Source organism: Rhinolophus sinicus, chromosome 2 (genome assembly GCF_057876585.1).
Source record: "Rhinolophus sinicus isolate RSI-liver-muscle chromosome 2, RSI-T2T, whole genome shotgun sequence".
In the NCBI taxonomy this organism is placed as follows: Eukaryota; Metazoa; Chordata; class Mammalia; order Chiroptera; family Rhinolophidae; genus Rhinolophus; species Rhinolophus sinicus.
Window position 1 is genome coordinate 143,305,001 of NC_142502.1, and position 21,122 is coordinate 143,326,122.

Sequence of the window (21,122 nt, forward strand, 5' to 3'; positions counted from 1 at the left end):
AGTGACTATTATTAAATAATTTACTTCGTGGTTAAAATTTTCAAGTACGTATATGTCTTAGGGAACTAAAATTAATTTGTATATTTACTGCATTAATCATTAAAAATTTGGGGGGCAGTAAACAAATTTTTCAAGCAGTGGAGTCAGCATGACAAAAATAATCTTGTTTTTATTTTAGATTCAGATTTCATTACTGCACTCAAACGACTACAACTGGGCTTGGCGTTATTATACAATCCAAACTGTTTCCGTCAGAAATGCTAAGACTCAGTGTGCAATGATTGTTATTAATAATTAGCTCCTTGGTTTCTTGATAGAAAAAGGCTATCAACAAGCATTTGTTTATCCACAACAAAAAGTATAATTAGCTTATCCCACTTAGTAAATCTTGTATGCATGCCAACTCATACCAAACTGCTACTTTTACAAAAAAAATTGCAATAATACAGTTCATTTTTCCAGTCCTTTTTGCACAAAATTTATTTACAATGTCTACATAAATGCTCCAAGGTGGGACTATGGAAAAATACACACATGACCGATGCTTTGCTCAGAAATAAAGTCAACATATTAAAAATAAATCTTCAGTCTATGTTTTTGAGCTGCATAAAACAGGAAGTGATGTATAAGGTGGTGGTTGTTGCATGGGGACAATGATGCTTGATGTGACAATTAGGCTTCTAAACACACGGCCTTTTGGTTTCCATGCCTCCTCCTACCAGTCTCCTTAAGACACTGCCTGCAACAGCTGATTAATCATTGTTGATGACTGCAGTTTTTCCCATCCTTCCCGATTTACATCTGTTCAGGCCAATTCAAATATGGTGAGTAAATGAATTAGACATGCAAATTCAAGCCCCAGGCTAGAGAGAGGGAGAGAGGAAAAGAGAGAGAAAGAGAAAGAGAGAAAGAGAGAGAGAGAGTGCGCGCATGGCTGAAATCCTAGGCGAGAAGAAAGATTCTTCTGCCTGATAGTTATTTTAATGCTCTAAAAATCCTGCAAATCAGACCTTCCTGTCCCTTGCAGGATAACTGTAAGGCTTTTTAATGTAAGGAGGCTTCTGGAGGAAGTGAAGAGCTATGGAAACAACACACATAGTGTGGAAAAATTTCACATTTTTCTTAAAAAATCTATAAGAAACAACGTAATATGGATAACAGTATAATAGCATTTACAATATTTCACTCTTTGTTCTCTTAATGTCTTATATAGTTATTTAGCATGTCCCCCAAATTGACTTCGGTATTTCCTGCTTTTTAAGGGTCCCTATGAAGAATTAGGGATGCTCCTTGGTCCAAAGTAGATGCCAAGAATGGAACTCCACAGTCATTGCAGAAAACACATGATTTGCAATCAGTCACCATTGCAGACAACGCTTATTCCCTTAAGTTACTGAGCATGAATGTCCATGACTTGTCCACTCATTGCTGGGTCTCCTGTATTAAGAACCGTGGGGCTTGATGCTGACATTGGCATTCCAGGGTGGGGCGGTCCTCCATGCATCATCACTGTTGGGTGGTGAGGGTGTCCAGGAATGTACGTATGCATGGGGGGCCCATGACGCAGCTGAGCAGGATGGGGGGGCATCTGGGGTTGGGTATAACTTGGCTGTCCCATACTCACACCCATTGGACCACCCCGGGCTACATACTCCCCTGGCATACTTTGCAGCCCTGTAGAAATTCAAAAGAAAGAAACAAAAAGAAAATATTATGAAAGCGCAATAGTGTGGTTCTGGCTATGGCAACCCCATGAAAGCCAGGGGACATTGTGATTAAGGGAACATGGCTCCGTAAAGTATTCTTTTGATTCATATAGAAGAAAATAAAATGAGAAATGTCATGCTGAAAACTCACATTTTGCGACTATTTTCGTTTCATTGTCACTGTTATCAGGTCAGCCTACTGAGGTCTTATTTATTAAAAAAAATAAAACTGTTATTTGAGGGCTGGTCTCAAGAAGCACTTTTGTTCTCTGAAACATTCTTTACCAAGAGTACAAGAGTCCACTGCGCTGGTCACACAACATCTCCCATGAAACTGAACTAGACACGCTCACGAAGGCTGATTACTTAGCTAACCCTGCACTTTAAAAAATTAAAACGAAACAAAACAATAACAGTTATCAATGAATTCCTTCCTCATGGTTTCTTAGAGCTGGGGAAAGAAAGCCTTCACAAAACCCTGTCCACCTTACAATGATTTTGAGAACAATAAGAAAAATTGGACCTAAAACAATACCCCTCCTGCTTTGAGGGGCCTCTTGTCTTCTGCATGGATTGCTATAGTTGATGGAAACTGACAGGTGTATTGTTTCTGAGAGCTATAAGCTCCATAATCATCAAGGGTGAAAGGCATAACGCTATTGCTAAGTAGGTTCAATTGGCTTTAGTTCTAAGTAATAGTGCACTGTGAATACGATGAACACCTTCGAATAAGGTCTCCAGGCTCTAGCAATGAATGGCTGCTTAATCTAGCCTAAAGGAACATTTTGGAACTAATGAAAATTGCTTATAAAATATACTGTACCCACAGCTCTTTAATCAAAAAAGATGATAATATTTTTTGTAATAACCTATTAATTTAATTGGTCACGAAGCATAAAATACATCATTTAAATTTAATTGACCCAGAAACTAAGAAACAATATTTAAATTAACTAAGCTAGAGAATTCCATGATGAGGTAATAAGACTATTGCATTCCCGAGCTCAATGGAATGTTTTCAAGAGCTAATTGTTAAACTTATATTTGACTCATACCCAGAGAGGAAGACCAGTACGAATTACCCTTGGCCTCAGCAGCGATTTTAAATAGTGTGTTAATATAATCAGAGACACAACCAAGACTCCGACATAACTGCTTTTAATTTCAGAAACAAAGCAAGAGCAATGCTATTAGGGGTAATTTAGGAAGTGAACAAGAGCTTTGGTGTTCAAAACAGTTTTACTTGTTTGAACACGAATTGCTGGAGTGTCTTTTTAGGAGAGAAAATGCAAGAGCGAGAATCTGGGACAGTTTTCCTGGGCCCACTTCACTAGGCCTGCCACTGAAGATTGCATTAATGATCTCTATTTTTGTATACTGAATAAGTCAAATCCATTTGTCACACTGCAAGTGATGGCATACTTAATTTGGATATAGTCAATTAGCCTGGGCTAAGCCCTGCAGCCTGCTGTGCACACCTCTATTTTGTATTCTCCCTTTTTCCACTGCCACACGTAATCCCATTATGATGGACAGACAAAGGAATAAACTAAGAAAAAAAAAAATCAAAGTTTAGTTGACTGAAGCTCAAAATATGCCTTTACTTACCCTAGGTAAAACTAGTGTTTATTTTACCTAAAAGAAGTCTCTGTTTGGCTTTTCGGTGTCTTGCAGGTTAGTGGAGAAATGTAACTCATGCATCAACTGCGGTTAGACAGATTTATGACACTTTGGGGACATGCTCTTTCCTCTCCTTGCACTGCTGCAGACTGCTTACATTTTGCAAATCAGTCTGTTGCTATGACAACCCACTCCCCCACCTCCTGACTGTTTCTTGTTTTGTCATGTGGTCAGTACTGTATAATAGCAACACACAGGATAAATGTACATCATACACAGTATTTATAAGCTTAAAAGCTTGATCACAACCAAGGAGAAAATGAAGGAAGCAAGAAACCAGGAGTTTAATGGAAAGGAATGAACAAGCATGAAGCTATGGGCAAGGAGAACGTAAGAAAATGCAAGAGGAAAAATATTCCTAGGACAAAGTGAAAACAAAGACCCCATTTGTACTTACTTCCCCCTGGCTTTGCGATTGGTTAACTAGATGAAGGTTACATGTAGTGCCACTGCCCCTCCATGCCCATATTCATGCCCATTCCACTCATAGGTCCTAGAAGGGAGATAAAAATCCAAGAAGAGGCCAGAAAATGAGCAAAGTCAACAGATAGTGCCAAAAGACCCTTTTTAAAAAAACCAGGTTCCAGAGGATTGAGAAACAGTGAGATCTTCAGTGCATAAAGATCCTGGCTTCCCCTCTGCAATATCTTAGATGCACAGATGGCAGGCAAGGCAGGCAGCTGGAGATAACAGCAAAGGATGAAGTGAATTTACCTGTGCTGATGGGGGGGGGGGGGTAACACCCTTGGAGTTAAAAATGAGAAACTGTCACAAAACAGTCTTACCTGGTGCCCTGATGCCCATGTGCTGCTGGCCGTCCATTACGAAGCCTCCCATTGGCTGCCCGTCGGGGTTATAAGGTGTTCCTTGACTTACTACAAAAGTGCAGAACACAGCTTCTTAATAACAGCCCCCACGAGAGAAAGACACAGCCAGAAAGAAAGAGACAACATACCACGCGAGTATAATTTTATAACATTCATAGCGAAATTTCGGCTCTATACACCTTTGTGACTGAGTTTTAAAACATTGTGTTCAAAGAACAGTAAAGATATAGAAACTTTATGTTTGGGTCTCCATCTGGTGATCACATAATGGGTGTTAAAAGGAAAAAAAAATTACAGGAATATGACTAAATAGGTACTGACTCAATGTGGTGTTTAACATAGTTTTTCCTAATACTCTCTCTGAGATGAGCGAGTATTTCATAAGGAAAGTATAGACCCACATGACCCCCAGGAAATACTGTTCTTGATCTCACTGGTATATTACAATACAGAAACAAATCCTAGAACGATGTTTCTTGGATTTTTAAATCTGCAAGCCGGGATCCCATAGAAGTATTGGTATTTTAAGCTCAGATTAAAAAGCAAAACAAAAATGCTGCTATTTTTAAAAAGTTGAACACCAGACGATGGATATTAACAAGAGAAGGCCTGAGAAATAAGAGCCGTGTATTTATACCACTACCTGAATCCCATGTTTTAACTGTACATGAAAAGCTGCTTCAGAAGTAAGCTGCCTTGGGTTATTAAAGCACACAAAAGCTCTACCTCATTGAATGTCTTTGAACTTTACTGAGTCCCACAAGCGATCCTGACCCCTTTGCCCTTTTGACAGGTAATAAAGTTTACAGCAATTCCACACCAAGCCATGCACCAGGGAGTGGTCATAGTAGCAGAAAGAGCTGGGAAGGCAAACTCAGGAAAAAAAATAACATTAATATATTGAATGTGTACAAAGAATATTGTAACTGAGCATATGATTTAAGTTACTTTTTTCTGTTGTTTTTTTTTTCTCCCCCACTTTCGCCAAACATTGTATAATGATGTTAAATTGATTAGTGTTGTTATGAAAGGAAACTGGTTTCATTTTAATTGCCAGGCGTTCCTAGCACTCACTCCCAGTTTATTTACCAGGTAGCGGACCTCCCGGTGAATGGCTTGAGGATGGTTTTCGCTTGCGTGACTTGAATACAGTCACTATAGGGGACTTGCCTGCTCGGTTGGACTGGTCTATCATGGGCTGCACTATTCTTCTCCGGGCATTAATAAACCTGTAACCAAGAGAGCAAAGCAAATCATGATTTCTTAAAACAAAACCCAAAAAGTGGTGGGGTGGGGGAGGTGGAGGAAGAGCAGAAGATGAATCACAGTGAGAGCCAAGCTAGATCTGGGCAAAATGGTTGTCTCCCCTGCTCCGTGTGCAGTTTCACATGCTGCAAAACCTGTAACCCCCAGTGACCTCTGAGTGCACAAGCTTGGGGTTTCTGAGTTGATTTATGTTTGCCTGTTTTACCACAGTTGGACACTTCCATTTCATCTTTTCATGGGGGAATTAGCAGAGTTTTCAGGAAACAATACTAGCCACCACTCTTTTCAATTGCAAGGGGCGAAATTTGGTGGAGAGAGCGAGATGTTCATAAGGGCATCTGTTACCTCTCCTAATTAGTGACATTTCAATCTTATGTTCTCCGACTTCTTTTTTACAATTTTTTTTTTATCAAAACCCTCTCTACCTCTTGCAAACCTAATTCTATTTTAATGCCCACTATTAAGATAATGAACTGGGATGGCAGCACACCATCAAATGAGAGAATGTCTGGAGTTTATCACCACTAACTCACACTGCTGGGGACTTCAGAGAAATGCATTCCTTGTAGAGATTTCTTGGGGTGGCTTTTTTTTTTTTTTCTCTTTATGCAAAGTCTGAGGTCAAGGCGAGGTCACAGCTATACATTAATTGAACTTAGAATCTTGATTTCTCCAACTAGTCCTGGAAATTTACAATAAATATCTTATTAGGACATTTAAGTCACTTAAGTGTCCTAAGACTTGTTTTTTTAATAATGTTGGTAGCCCCTCAAAAAGTGGCTAGCCACTGAAAAAAAATTTTTTTTTAAAGTGGTTAATATAAGCTCTCCAAAGTCATGCTCATGAAATTTCTAACTCAAGATCTGTTTGTACTGCGTAATACTAAGAATTACATATCAAATACAGAAAATGAACACAACGTATTAGATTCTGAAATAGTAAATTGCTTTTAGTTCTCAACTCAGATTTGAATATATTGAACATGAGCAGCACATAAAAAACACAACGAAAAGTTTAATAATGCACTATTAATCATTAAAGGATCCACAGTCCAGTATGAATTTAGTTTGTAAGTCTGCCTACTTTAGGCAGGAAAATGGTTCCCCAAAACCAAACACTATATAGACAGGGACAGGTTTTTAAAATAAAAATGCACCTACTTCATGACATTTTAAGAGGCTCAGTATCTTATATCCTTATGTGTTTTTCATTATCTGAGAAGTAATTAAAATAAATAATGAAACTGGAATCTGACTAAAAGGACACGTTGACGCTCTTATTGGCAATACTATTATATCAGTTCTTGTATATGAAGCCCCTGCACTGCTAATAAAAATCTTTAAAACACAGATTTACCACAAATTGTGTTGCAAATCAGGTTATCATTATCTTGTATAAACCATGAAAATTGGACTCATGTGAGCAGAAGGTTAGATTAATTCTCCATTCTCATTATAAGCACAGGTGTAGCACAAACACCATGTGAAATAACCAATTAAAATGAAAAAAAAAATCTGCTTTTTCATTAGTTGCCTTCACTGTGTGACCAATTAGAAAATTATTTAATATTAATATTCTGCATATACCTAAAGTAATTTTCATAGTAACTAACATAGGTAAGACAGCAACAACAGTTCTTTATCTATGGTTCTGTTCATAGCAGGCTCTTAGATGGAAGGAACTCCATCTGATAACTTTCAGTCCTTTTAAAAACATAATATTTTATGGATATGATTTATACTGTTTATCTAAAAATAGGAAGAGCATTTTTTTTTTAAGATGAGATGAGAAGCCATGGCTCAGAGAAATTGAGTGACTATTTGAGGTCACCTGTTACCCCAGAGATGCTAACAATTCGCTGAATGACACACAGCTGGCAAATGATAGCCAGCATCCCCTCTCAATACCCTAATAAGAGCGTGGCCACTACTGTGCCACCCATCTAGAATATTCCGAACTGTACAGGTATTTTTACATGAGCTGGTTTTGAGCCAAACACCACTGGCAACAACTCTACTGTTGATTCTGGGAATAAGCATGACTGAACATCGCGTAGACTGGCATTTTGATGACTGTACTGCTTGTGTGTATAGACAAGCCAAGGTGTGCATAAGAAGGTTCGGTGAGCTGAGTTATCTATATTCCAACGCTTGCCTCCTTCATACTCATACATTCAGATTTCCAAAGACCAGTTCATAATAACCTCCTCAGGTTTGAATCCATGACTATTAAACCCATGGAATCACAGGAAACTTACATCTCAGATTTGGAGAGGGCTTTAACCGCCACCTAGCTTGGTCACTCACCTGAATCCCCTCTCTGACATCCCCACCAAGTAGATGGGTGGGCTCTGCTGCACTGTGTGTAATACAGTACTCGCCGCCTTACCTGAGCGTCCATTCACTCTATGGACAAGGCAACTGTTAGGAGGCGTTGCCTTACTTGATCTAAAATGCTTTCACCGGGACGACTCTTTGGGGTAAACAATTCTAATCTCACTTCTTCAGGATAGCCTTTCAAATATTTACACTATAGCCATCATGCCCCATTGGCTTCTCCCCTCTTCTCCCTCGGTGAAACGTTTGTGATTCTGAAGGTCCTTCTAGAATGTTGGTTTTGTTAGGGTTTTGAGTCCACTCACCACTTGGGCCACTCTCTGTTCACTACACGGAGGTTTATCTGTGAGTCTCGGAACGTCTTCTGTGGACAACACTCAGTGCAGTTATTCCAGCCCTGCTCTGGTCCCCGAGCAGCGAGCAAACTCCTCACCACAGCCTCAGCCAAGGGCCCACAGGTACGAGATGCTATTTGCCTTTCTTTCAGTAGCAATAACCATTTGTTGTCATTGACAACCAGATCTAGGCTACCTATAGGATATGTAGATAGGAAGGTGGGACTCCTTTCATTAAATAAAATAAAAAGAACAAAATATTGAAAACCTAAGAATGCCTAATCACTTTGTCTAAACTGTGGGACCACATGAGTAGATATGCTTGGCACTTCTCACTTTTGAAAACTTTAAAACAATTTTTTTTCAAGGTAATGAACATTATCAACTCATATAGGACATAGTAAACTCTCAGAATGTTCGTGAATTACAATTCCTATACTCATATGAAACACACATTATTCTATGGGGTCGTGGTGGACATCTTTATCTAAAAATAACTAATAGCAAAATATTTTGTTTTTTAAAAAATCATCTCTTTGATCTTAAAACCATCTCAATATTTGATTCTTGTTAGTGTATTTTATCATTATCCTAGACTATCTTATATGTACTCTCTTTGGAATTATGCTGCGTACAGCAAAGCCATGTGTTTAGATGGCTTTGGGGTGAATTCAGATACCAAAACATTTTCCTTCTGGGCAAAGTAATAAAATGACATTCTTGCTCCTCCCACTATAAGTCAAACAGAGGTCAGTTCCTCCATCCCTGTATCTGTTTAAATAAACTGGTCCAGCTGTTTGTTTCTAAAGTGCCCTTTGACCTTGTGTCTCATCCTCCCTGCTTTTGTGACAGAATGCTTTACTTTCCATTGTGGAAGATTCTAAATTATCAAGAATTTTCTAAACACTGAACCAAAAAAAGACCAAAAAGATTTTATGTGAACTTACATGACTATAGTCCCTTCTTAAAACACTGTCATTTCAAGAAGCATCAGTAAAATACTTACTTTAAGCTCATATGTGTGTGTTCGAATATATATCTATATTTACACATGAACACATAAATATTATTAGAGCTTGAACATAAGAAGAAACAGTGTTTTGGGAGAGAAATAAAAAAGAGAGTGACAAAATTCCAATTTGAATATACAAAAAAATTATATTCTCCAACAATCACAAAATAGTTTAAGATAAAATATATCCATGAAATATGCACAATCTTTAGAATTTTCATATTGATAAGCTCACTTTAAAAAGGTTGTAAGTTTAAAGATATGAGAAACTTTTACAATTTTGCAATTGATGTCCAAACATTGTAGGCCTTAAAACTCAGATGTATAGTGTCAGGAATACATAACAACAGGACAGTTTTTCTTACTCATTAAAAGGCTACCTTGGCCTAATAGAATGTAGCTCAAATTTGCCATAAACTGGGCATTTGAAAAGGTGAACCTTTCAGTTAAGTATGCTTTCAGGTTGGGAAACATCCTGTTTGCCTTTCCATATTACATTCCAAACATCCAGGTATATATTTTTTTAAATCCCATTTTGCTTTGAAAACACAATCTTCTTTTGTAAAGTACTCTTGAAGAACTGGATACCTTGTAGGTGGCAGAAGATAGAATTAGGTAAAGAATTCTTATCTTTCCTTTTTTCACAGACTCATGGATTAGAATTTCTTCCTGTGACCAAACTATCTCCTTTTTCAAAACAAGGAGTTTTACAAAGAAAAGGAAGATAATGGATTGGCTTTATAGCTTTATTTCACGTCAAAATAAACAGATGTATTTCTTTTTACTTAGTTATTTGTTTAGGACACAAGTCCTAATAAAGGGGAGGGGGAGATTAATAGGGGAGCAAAATCTTCAAAAATCTGAGACATGAGATCATCTCAAAATTGCATTTTAGTCTTTGCATTTTTAAGTAGGAATCAGACATGGAGGATGGGATATAAATCCTGAGTTACACTAAAAAGAAATACAGGAAGTTTAGCTTTATTCTTTCTTTTCTTTGCCCCCTAGATTTTCTTGTTTTTAATCATTAGGCTTTTTAATTTTTTTCATTCTGCTAATTCTACCTATCTCCTTTTATTCTCAGTCTTTGAATACCTGAATAGTTTTCTGAGCAAGATCTGGTAGAACAGCTTTCTAAAGTTGACCTTTGTCCTTTAGTTTATCCTCCACTCCTTGCCCTGGTTGCTTCCCACAAAACTGGATTACTAAATTTAGTTTCCTCTTCCTGAGAACCAGGAGAGGTAGAGAGACTATAGTGGGCATCCATCTGAACTAAAACACAAGGTCCATTTCCCCAGTTCCACAGGCAACTTTTTCCACATAGCTTTGCCCATTTCCTATACTCTTATGCCCTTTGTCTTCCTTTCATGGTTCTCTGTAATACTAACAAAATGAAGAGGAAAACTTGCTCACTTTCAGAAACGGCACTTTCACCTGTACTCGTTAATTCTATTCCTTACTGTTTACCACCTGGCTTATTCACTGACGATGACGGGAAGCCCACATTTTATGTTAGCATGTCACAGCCAACTCAGTGAACCACATAAAATCAAAATGCTGTTGTTTCTAAACAATGACATGACTGTCACTCATCCCCATAGCTTCTTGCCAACTAGGCATAAGTGAACCGTCAGCAGGAAGAGCGGTACCCATTTAAGTATGGAGAAATACCATTTTACAATACCCTCCTATGCCCCAAAACCTAAAGTTATCAACTTAATATTAAAGAAAAGATTTTATTAAAGAGCAGGATGTGTTAGTAAAGATGCCTTCTATACATCTACTATCCATTAAAGAAAGTATTAATTGTACTCATCTTTGATTAATATTTAAGTATAGTTAGGAAGACCTACGTACATACTTTTAATAATAAAGATTAATACCATGCATTCGTAAGTATAAGTACTGGTGATTTCTACATATGCTATTCTTTATTCAGTTAAAAATAAACAACATGCATATATAATCCTTAATTGATATAGAATTCATTTAGGTAATTTCTATAAATATTTTTTATAGAATTAAGCCTTGTGAAAAATCTTCAAATATAAAATTTCACATTGGGAGGTAATTGCTGAATTTCAGAATTTTGTCCTTTTTCTAGTCCAAGAATTTCCCTTGACATAGCATTTCTTTCAACTTTATCACAATCAGTTAAATAAAATTATATATATGTATATATATAAATAACTATATATATATAACTTTTTTTTTTTAAGTCAGCATTTCCTAATATCTTCAAGGCCTGTTTTATAAATAAACCCTTCAGGGAAAGAGTTCTAGCTATCTCCCAAATAACTCTCTGTTCTTTAAAATAAGAAATCAACTTCAAAATCTTTTGCTGGAATTCTTCATTTTAGATTTACATTTATTTATTGGATTTAATGATCCATAACTGACAGTCTTCAGGGTCCAAGCTTTCTACACTCCCTTTCTCTGTGAAATTTCATAAAACATGATTTTAAGACGCTCAAGAAAGTTGACTTAATCTCAAGTCAAACCTCATGAAATCATGTTTTTGGCATCTTTTTCTAGTTTCTCAACCTCCTCCAGGATCCAACAGTTCCAGGACTGCAATACATCATTTGAGGGTGCCTGAGGGTAGAGGAGGTGAGTGGACAGGAAGAGAGAAGGGAGCACAGGTTCTGCTACCCACCCACTCTGGAAACATAATATTGGAATTTGCTCAAATCACAATAAGCCCATCAATCATCAGTCTGGGAAGGCTCCCCTTCTCTTCCAGTGATGGGTATATTTGTCAAATTACTCTGCAAAGAACTTAAATTGTCTAAGACAACTGAGGAAGTTAATCACATGTAAAATTTTCTTCAAAGCAACTAGTGAAAAAAAATCACTAATTAGTTGAAAATTCTAATGCAAAGTAAAAACAAAACCTATGTATCATTTTGGACTTTAGATGCTGAAATAACTTCCAAATATTTCATCACTTGGTTATACATAACAAAATTTTCCTTGAAAGCAAATTGTAAAATGATTTTTTATTCTAAAAATATATAAACTTGCTAAACCTTTAATCTGATCTGAATTCAAAACAAAAGTAGCTCCCTTGTGGGTGGAGGGTCCTTATTTCTTTTGCTGCTCTCTGCTACCATCTAGATCACTAAAGCATGAGCCTCCAAATTCAGTGGAATAAGATTGTGGGGATATCTCCCCAGACGTAGCACAAGAAATATCCAACAGTTAAAAATATCTGAAGTATCCATTGACAAAAGGCATAAGTAACAAAATGACATTTATAAAATATTTACTTAAATGTGACAATTTGCCAAATTTGACTTTGTATAACTGTATAAATATAAGACAAATAGTGGTTTGCTTAGTACATGGAATTAAAATTATTATTAGCACCAATGAATAAGCAATAGAGCAATCCAGGATAATATAGCAAAATCTCCTGCAGCAATGAAAAAGCTAAAATAGGTATAATAATATCTTCAAAGAATAGATATGTCTCTCTTTGATTGAAGCTGAACCATTTTTTCATATAAATTCTAATTTTCCCATAGTCACAAAAAGTCAATAAAATTCCATCTAACTACACATCTCCTAAACATTACCAAACAATATATATATTTATTTAAAACTAACTTTAATTTTCTGCCAATCTCCATTATAAATAGAATGACCAGATGATTTAGTATCTAAACTGGGACATTTTTGAGAGGAAAGGGACACTATTAATAATTATGCAGGGCAATAGGCATAAACCATGAATGTCCCAGGCAATTCGGGTTTTGGCCAACCTAATGATCAAGCATACTTTTTTATTTTTCCAAATAAAATTTCCCCTGACTTGGAACCTCTCTGCATTAAAATAGTAACCAGCCCCAGTATGCATATGGTGTTAGGAATCCCAGCACGCTCTTGGAGTATCTCTGATCTTTCTCGAGGAGCTCTCCTTTATTTGCCTTAGTCCCCAAGCCTTGACCAACCAAAAGCTTCCTAGGCCTGGTGTCTCCACTCGTGCCAAGGGAGAATATCTCAAAATGTAGCTTGATTTTGACTTTCACCTGTCAGATTAGGCTATCGAATGACACAATGAAGGTGGCTTGACTTGAATGGAGGCCTAGCTCTACAATGCTCACTGTAACTGTTTCAATTAGTAAAAGCTTGAAACCTCAGTTCTACATAATGTGTTAATGTGTATCAAAATGTAATGTGTCGGTCCTAAAATACAAATGGAACCACTCAGACTAAAAGGTAAAAATCTCTCAGTTGAGGAGTATGTGACAAAATTTTTCAAATGAAGACATTAAAACTAACAAAATGACCTCTTCTTGGAAATTGTTGAATCTTTGAAACATGCTTATGGGCATCTAAGCCACAACCGAGAAAGTTTGGAGAATGTATATTTCACCTCTGAGTTGCTAATCTTTTCCTTAAACATCACACGTAATCCTCACAGTGAAAACACTGGCCAATGGCAGGGTGAGTAGAGAGCAGTATCCAGTGAAAAGATTGTGAGAACTAATAGGGAAACTGCCACTTACTGGCTCTGAGATCACAGTAGTATTTAGGTGCTGGAATTGTGATGATCGAGTGAGTTAGTGTTTATAAAAAGTGCTTTGCAAACTGTAAAACCTAAGACGGGTTTGCTGGGATACTCTCATTATGATTCTTAAAAATACCTAATGGTACAAAAAGCTTGTACACGAATGCTTACAGCAACAAGAGGAAGAAACAATGCAAATGCCCACCAACTGATGATGAACGGATAAACAAAATGTGGCATAACCATACAATGGAACACTATTTAGCCACAAAGAGGGATGAAATACTGACAATACATGTTACAATGTAGATGAAATTTGAAAACATTTTTCTAAAGGAATGATGCCAGACCACATATTATATGATAACAATGATGTGAAATGTCTGGAATAGGCAATATCTAGAGAGATAGAAAGTAGATTAGTGCTTGCCAGGAGCTGGGGGTGGAGGATGGAAGTGTGGGGTGGGGTGATAGCTAAAGGGTACAGACAATAGAGTATTCAGATATCAAATTATCATGTTGTACACCTGAAATTTATATAATGTTATTAACCAATGTTATCTCAATTAAAAATTTTTTTAAGTAAAGTAAATAAAGGGTACAGGGTGGTGGATATGGTCCAAAGTTGACTGTGGAGATAGCTTCACATATCTGTGCATATATACTAAAAACCATTGAATTTTACAGTTTAAGTGGGTAAATTGCATCAATAAAGCTGTTAAAAATAAATATATAATGGTGAAATCAAAGAGGCACTGGACTAGGAATCAGCCCCATCCTTGCCTCTAATTAGCAGTGTAACATCGTAAGGTATGAACCGCATGTCCAATGATGCATAACATCCATAACACAGGGTTATGAAGATTTTAATTCAGGCTCCCTTTTGATAAACTTCAAAAATCTCATGTCCCTTTGTCATTTGCAATTTCAAAAGAAATAGCATAACTACAACCCAAAGTTAATTCTCAAGAGGCTTTTTTTTTTTTTACTACATTCCCTCAGAATGATTCTGATATGCCTCTTCTGGCCCCCCACTGCCTTGAGCCCCCCCACTTGGCCCCGAGGATGGGAATCCCTGCCATAACCTATCGTGCTTTCCTTTCGGTAAACAGTACTGCCAGGTGACCAGCCATAGGGACGAAGATCTGACATCTTTGGACATGTACAATTCTTGCCATGAGCTTTTCACCAGCCCCTACTCCCTGCCCTTTCCAAGTACATATGAACTCTGACCCAAACCAGGGATCAAATAAAGTCGCCACAGCAGATGTTCTAGGGATCTAGGCCAGCAAAGCCTGTCAACCAGACAACTGCCCTCGGAATTACTGGTCTGCATTTAAATCAGCATCCTAGCGTGGAAAATACTGGAAACGTTTGTATATTTTTAATCATGGTGCATTTTACTTCCATCCGCAGGCAATATACTATTCTTAAAAAACACTGACTTTATCAATATTCAGCCACATCTCTCCAATGACGAGAAATTCACTTTTGAGCTGGGTTACATTGAGAACCCAAGACCAACAATCCCCATGGGCCTGAGGGAGTTAATGTGTTTGAGCAAGGAAATATTTCCCCCCTCTTCAGTGATGGATCTAATCTTGTGAGACATTAGGTCCTTTAATCACATTGGTTAAGAGGGTTAAAAGGAAAAGGGAGCTCTCAAGGATGGGAACTGATTATGGTTTTTTTGTTTATTTGTTATTGTTCAGGTGTCAAGTGTGCAACAGAGTTCACGATTTCCCATATTAATGGGTGAGGCTTAAAAGCCCCGTAAGAATGGAAATAAAACAAAGAGGAAAATATCAACCACGATGAGGGCATTGATCAGGTGAGCCCTGGATTTGCCAAAGGTACAAGCATCCATGGTGTTGGAGGGGTTTTGTTTTTTTTTTGTTGTTGTTTTTTTGTTGGTTTTTTTAATAATGCTCTCTTTCCCCTTACAAATTAAAAAAAGAGCAGAACAAATCACTAAGCATTTGCACAAAGCTCTGGGCATTCACACATCGGAGCGGTGCAGACCAGATCCAAGACCACGTTCCCCCTCAGAAACACTCCTTCCCCCATGGCCCTGGCTCCACTCCATTTTTGAGAAAATTGTTTTATTCAACAAAGAGGCAACATTTGCCCCATTTTTTTCATGTTTCAGGCTGACTTTTTAACCACTCAGAAATGCTGTTTGTTTTATGTAGGCGCAGCCTGAAGCAAGAAGATGATGTAAGTGAGAGCAGAGAGGGGTCTCTGTGGGCACCGCTCGGTGCTTCAGTGCTCAGTGCTTAATCACCCAACACCAGCCTCAGCAACTGTTGACACAAAATAGGTGGAGATCAGGTCCGTGCAAGCAGAAAATACCAGAAAGGCGAACGATATGTAAACACACTTAAGACAGATTTGACAAGAATAGACCTAAACCTGACTTGCTAGGAAACTCCTCAAGTCTAAAGCTTCAAGGTCCCTCTCAGCTGAGGCTGTTTCCCCTTACAAAGTTTCCTTTCAGAAGAAAAAGAGTAACATTTTAAAAACTAAAATAAGTTTACAGAACACTGCTGAGACGTTTGTCCCCTTGATTCGCATAGTGTGAGTTTCAAATCTGCTCCTACATGCAGGATTTATGTAATGGAATACAGCTCTTCCACGTATACCTGGAGGAGAGCCAAATGAAGGGGGTGGGGGGAGAACCAACATGTGCATATAACCACAATTCAAAAAGTTATTTCTCCTGACCTATAAAACTCATGCAAAGAAGCAAACGGATAATGCTTAAACCGTCTTTTAATCTTATCTAACTGACACCTGACAACCCATTACTTGCAGATTATTAATGCACCCACTAAAAAGTTTGTCATGTACAAAATTACTAGAGAAAAAGATTGAACGCCTGAGGAAACAACAAATTTTTGCCGTACAATAACTTCAGAAATTTCAAGCCTATTAACTGTCATGCCCTTCATAGGCTCATAGCACACTGTCTAAAAACAACTGATTTATCTTTATTATGAATCCTAAAGTGACAGCATACATGTTTTTCATGTCTTGCGATAATGCTTAATTTCATCTAGTTTCTATTTTACACTGCTTGATTTGCTTATTTAAGATGAAGGAAAATAACGATGTTTTAATTAATTTTCCTATTTGTCTCTTTATCAAAGGATATGCCCTTTTTCCCAATCCTAGCGTAAAGCTGGAATCAGAGTCAGTTTGAGAGCGTTCACCTTGCTTCCCTTTGGTTCACATTATTATACAGGCGGGAACATTGCAGCTGCAAGAGGCTTCGAGTCCACCAATTAGATCGACCAGTCCACTGATGGCAGAACATGCTGCTGCCCATGGAGATAAAGTGACCTGACCAAGGATACACATCTAACTGGTGAGCAGTGGGGCGACAGATGAAACATTTTGACTTGAAATGGTCTTTCCCTTACATAGTCCCTCCCCTTACTTGCCCTGTGTAAAGCTTACCAGGAATTTGTTCCTCAGCCACCTGCAGAGCGGGTCTCTTCCCCATCCATCCTGACTGGCGCTTCTCAGCGCCCTCACTTCCCATGTTCTCCTGTAGTTAATGGCAGTCCCGTCCTGCTCTGCCAAGGTTGCATGAACTATAGGGAGTTCTTTCCATGTCTCGGATCAAACACTTATGCCAAGAGACTGAAACCAACAAATTAGGACTTGCCATAAGTTCTACTGATCTACACACCGTGTTCAATGTCAATCCCCAAGCCACTGGTGTCACTGCCTCAAAAGGGATCCCAGGTATTCAGAAACACTGGGTCCAGAATAGATAAATCAGACTCCCAACATAGGCAACTCTGGGCCTCACTTGAACCCCAACCCTAAGCGGTCCTGAAATACTCACTCAGGTGGTACTGACTCTCAGCTTCAGGTACCACCCTCCTGGCTTGTCCCGAAAAGCACACAGACCGTCCGAATGCTGGCTGGAGGAGAAATCGCGGTTCCACAAAACAGTATTTGGAGTGTCAAATCCACCTTCCTACATCCCGTCCCTTCCCGTTTCTCCTCTCACCTAGACTTAAGGTCCCCTAGTAGAAGCGGCAGGGTTTTTCCACCCAGCGCAATGGGCCAACACCTACCCCTTTGCCAACTTTCATGGTACGAACAGTGTGACTTAATACAGTGCAGGGTGTGGAGGGGAGCTCTGAGTAAACTTGTGGAGTAAAACTTACAATAAAGTCTATTTAACAGACTGCAGAGTCATTTTCAAAGAGGATTATTTGTTGTAAATTTTTAAAATCTGCAGACAAAAGCAGTGTCTCTGTTGAACTCCTAAGACTCTCTGACATGACAATACCCGAAGCTTTCTCAATTCACAGCTCTTTTCCCTGCCAGCTATTTGCTCAGGTTCCCTAATAACACCCTGCCCGTCTGGCACCTCGCCAGCTCTGTCTCAGGCAATATGCAAGCTAAACATTTTTTTGACTGATTTCAATATTTTCTTATGAGCAACTAGACAGTATTTTATCTAGTGAGTATTACTGATTGTTATAATCTAAGCCCAGAGTAAGCGCCTGTAAAGGTAATATTATTAGAATTGACACTCAAGGTGAAAAGCTTAGCAATTAACTGTAGCTTGGATAACAACAACCCACTCTAAAATGTTTTGGAGAGTTGTTCTATTTATAGCTCCTTCTTCTTTTAAAAATACTGCACCTGTTACTCTATTGATCAGTTTAAAAAGTCTACCTTAAATGTAGGTTATACTTAAATTCTCAAGAGAAAAAAAATAAACCACCTGCTTAACAAAATTACCTTTTGTGTGTGAAGTTGTTCCATCCCTGGGTGATTCCGAGGCAAGGAAAATCACCATACACCCTGCACTTCAATCTTGTAGTTGAATAACAAACAAATGACCCAGTGCCTCTTGCACGGTGCCGTTTTTTTCACATCTGTTTTTCTTGTTTTTGTGTCATGCCTCTGTTTAGCTTTATTGACAAAACAATCTGTGCCTAATGTTTAAACAACATCTGTAAAATGTATTATTAAATTATGTTGGAAGAAAAAGCAGAGCAATTCTATGAAACCCTATGACCCCCGATTGATTTTTAGATCACAGAAGTTGAAAGGATAATTTGTGAATGTTTTAACATTTACATCTACACAGGTACCTATATTTATAGGATCTTTGATTACTTATAAAAGTGTTTGCTACATTATTACCATAACTCAGAAAGAAACCTGACCTTTAACAGTTGAATCTGTTTATTATAACAAGGGAGATCCTATTTTTAAAAAATAAGTTTACATTTTTACCTGCCAGTGGCATAAATCTCTAAGGGTAACATACTTTTTCCCCCACTAGTAATAAAAGGAAAGTGATGTCTGAATGCTTTGCAGTTTTGAAGGCAATAAATGAAGTAAGTAGGAAAATCTGGTGTGTGTACTAAATCTGAGAACTGCAGAGCTGCCATAGTTCTGTGAAGTGTCACCTCAGATGTTAGGATGTTCCCTGGAATTTTATGCACCCTACTGACAAGTAATTTTTTTCTCTACATATATATTGTATTTCACGTACACTATATATTTTGCACCTAAATTCCATATTGCCTTTTCAGAACATAAAAGAATAATCATTTAACTTTAGGCCTTAATGGGAAAATGTTTGGATAAGAAATAGTAAACAAAGGAACTGTAAAATATATTCAGTGCACCCTAGGCTAGAACTCTCTGCTGAGGCAGGATGAGTCGGAGGCATCCAGCAAATAAGGTACAATCACAGGCACAAGTTTTCAGCCCAAGGAATTCCCAGGTCTGCAACATTGCTGTGAAAACATATAAGGGAGCTTTTATTTGACCATTCTATACTCACATTTTCAATATAAAAAATAAAGTTGGTGTAGTCAGGAGAAAAAAGGAACTGAGTACTGACTGTGTCTGTGTGTGTGTGTGTGTGTGTGTTTTCTTTAAAGTTCTACCTCAGAATTTAAAGACCTAAGCAACATCTAATCTCAAAATTTAAGAAGTTTCTGCTTAAGTGACTAAAACATTCAACATATTAATAATATGTTTTCACTGCTGATATAACAGAAGTATTTGTCACGACCACAACAATGAAAAAAAAAAAAAAAAGAGAAAACCCCAAATGCTGTTATTTATCATTTTTGGATCAAACCACAATTGGGAGTGAGGGAGCGAAGGAAGAAGAGTATATACATTTATAGCGTAGATCATATTTCAAAAATTATTATGCTTCAAGTCTAAATCTACCACAGCACGCTAGATTGAAATATTTCAGCAATTAGTTATGGAAGTTGATTTTTTAAAAACTGCAGTTACCTCAAATACTTAGATAATATGGGTAAAAATATTTTACCCAAATTATTTGCATACGTGTCTCAATTCTCAAAAAAAAGAAAAAGTTTTGGCGTAGACTTGTCCTACGATCTAATAAATGTCACATTCCATCCATCCCAGGACCCGATTCCTATAAATACTAATACCAGCCATTTTCAGATTCCTTGTCTCTGTTTTCATTCTGGCAGGTAACCCAAATATAAAAATTATAACAGTTACTTCTTTTAAGCCAAATTTTCTCGTCATTCATCAAATCTGTCTTGTTTTAGATTTAGATTGTTGTTTAAATTCTTCCTGTTGTCTCTTCTTCCCCTAAATCCCATATGCTTTGATCTAGTTTGCCAACGTGGGTAAGATATATCACTTATGCCAATTAAATAAATGTAAAATTAGTTCAGCAATGGAATGAAAGAAGCATTACAACACACCAAACTTTTCTCATCTCATTTTTCAGTCAAAACCTAACTTAAAGCTGCATCAACCAGGGTTTCTATGACAAGCTAACAACTAGATGTGAGCTTATATTTTTCACTTTCAGATGATGTGTTTCCATACATTATGTTGCTGCCAATAATTATGACTGATCTACACCCAAACTGCCCTTCAGCATTTTATTAAATCTCTTCAACAGTGAGTCATAGTTTGTACAAAATGTACATGTGTGTTAACAAGTTTTAAGAACTTCAAGAAGGAAGACGCATTTTGAAATGTGGTGGCTAAATGAAGTAAAAGGGAAATGTTAAAATATTAACGAAGATTTTTTTTTAAAAAAATTATTACTTCCCGAAGGAAGTAACTTGGACTTGAAGCTCAACACAAGAAAATGTTTCCAAGCTCTCAAAAAAGCTTTGTGTAATTTTCATTATGATAAAGTAAAATGAAAACCACTCAGTGGCTATGCTATTTTTTAGCCTTCAAGCATGTCACAGCGTAAGATTCTGATTTTTGATGTCAATACAGTACCATCTGGGTTTCCCCATTTTTCCATCAGATTTCCTACTCAAAGCCTAAAGAAAAAGAAATCTATTACCAGCTCCTTAAAAGGAGAAGGTGGGGATGAAAAACGAATAAACCATTAAAAACTCAAATCAAACATGGAAATGTCATTATTCATCAAACTTGAGAGAAACAGTATCTCTTA

General features: G+C 37.5%; 1 protein-coding gene across 5 annotated transcripts in view; it reads right to left on the bottom strand.

The window, feature by feature from the left end:
- Window positions 1-149: 149 nt before the first annotated feature.
- The window catches only part of MEIS1 (Meis homeobox 1), a 141,885-nt gene continuing 120,912 nt past the window's right edge, over window positions 150-21,122 (bottom strand). For 4 of the 5 annotated variants that reach the window (XM_074332073.2, XM_019718134.3, XM_088796117.1 and 1 more), the window contains 3 exons: window positions 5,384-5,442; window positions 4,172-4,261; window positions 150-1,674 (listed from right to left, as the gene is read on the bottom strand). In XM_074332073.2, the coding sequence (XP_074188174.1) occupies window positions 1,391-1,674; window positions 4,172-4,261; window positions 5,384-5,442 (433 nt within the window). In that variant the 3' untranslated portion in view covers window positions 150-1,390. Of the gene's footprint in view, window positions 1,675-3,783; window positions 3,880-4,171; window positions 4,262-5,383; window positions 5,443-21,122 lie in introns of all 5 variants that reach the window. The other variant, XM_019718142.3, reaches the window with a different exon arrangement.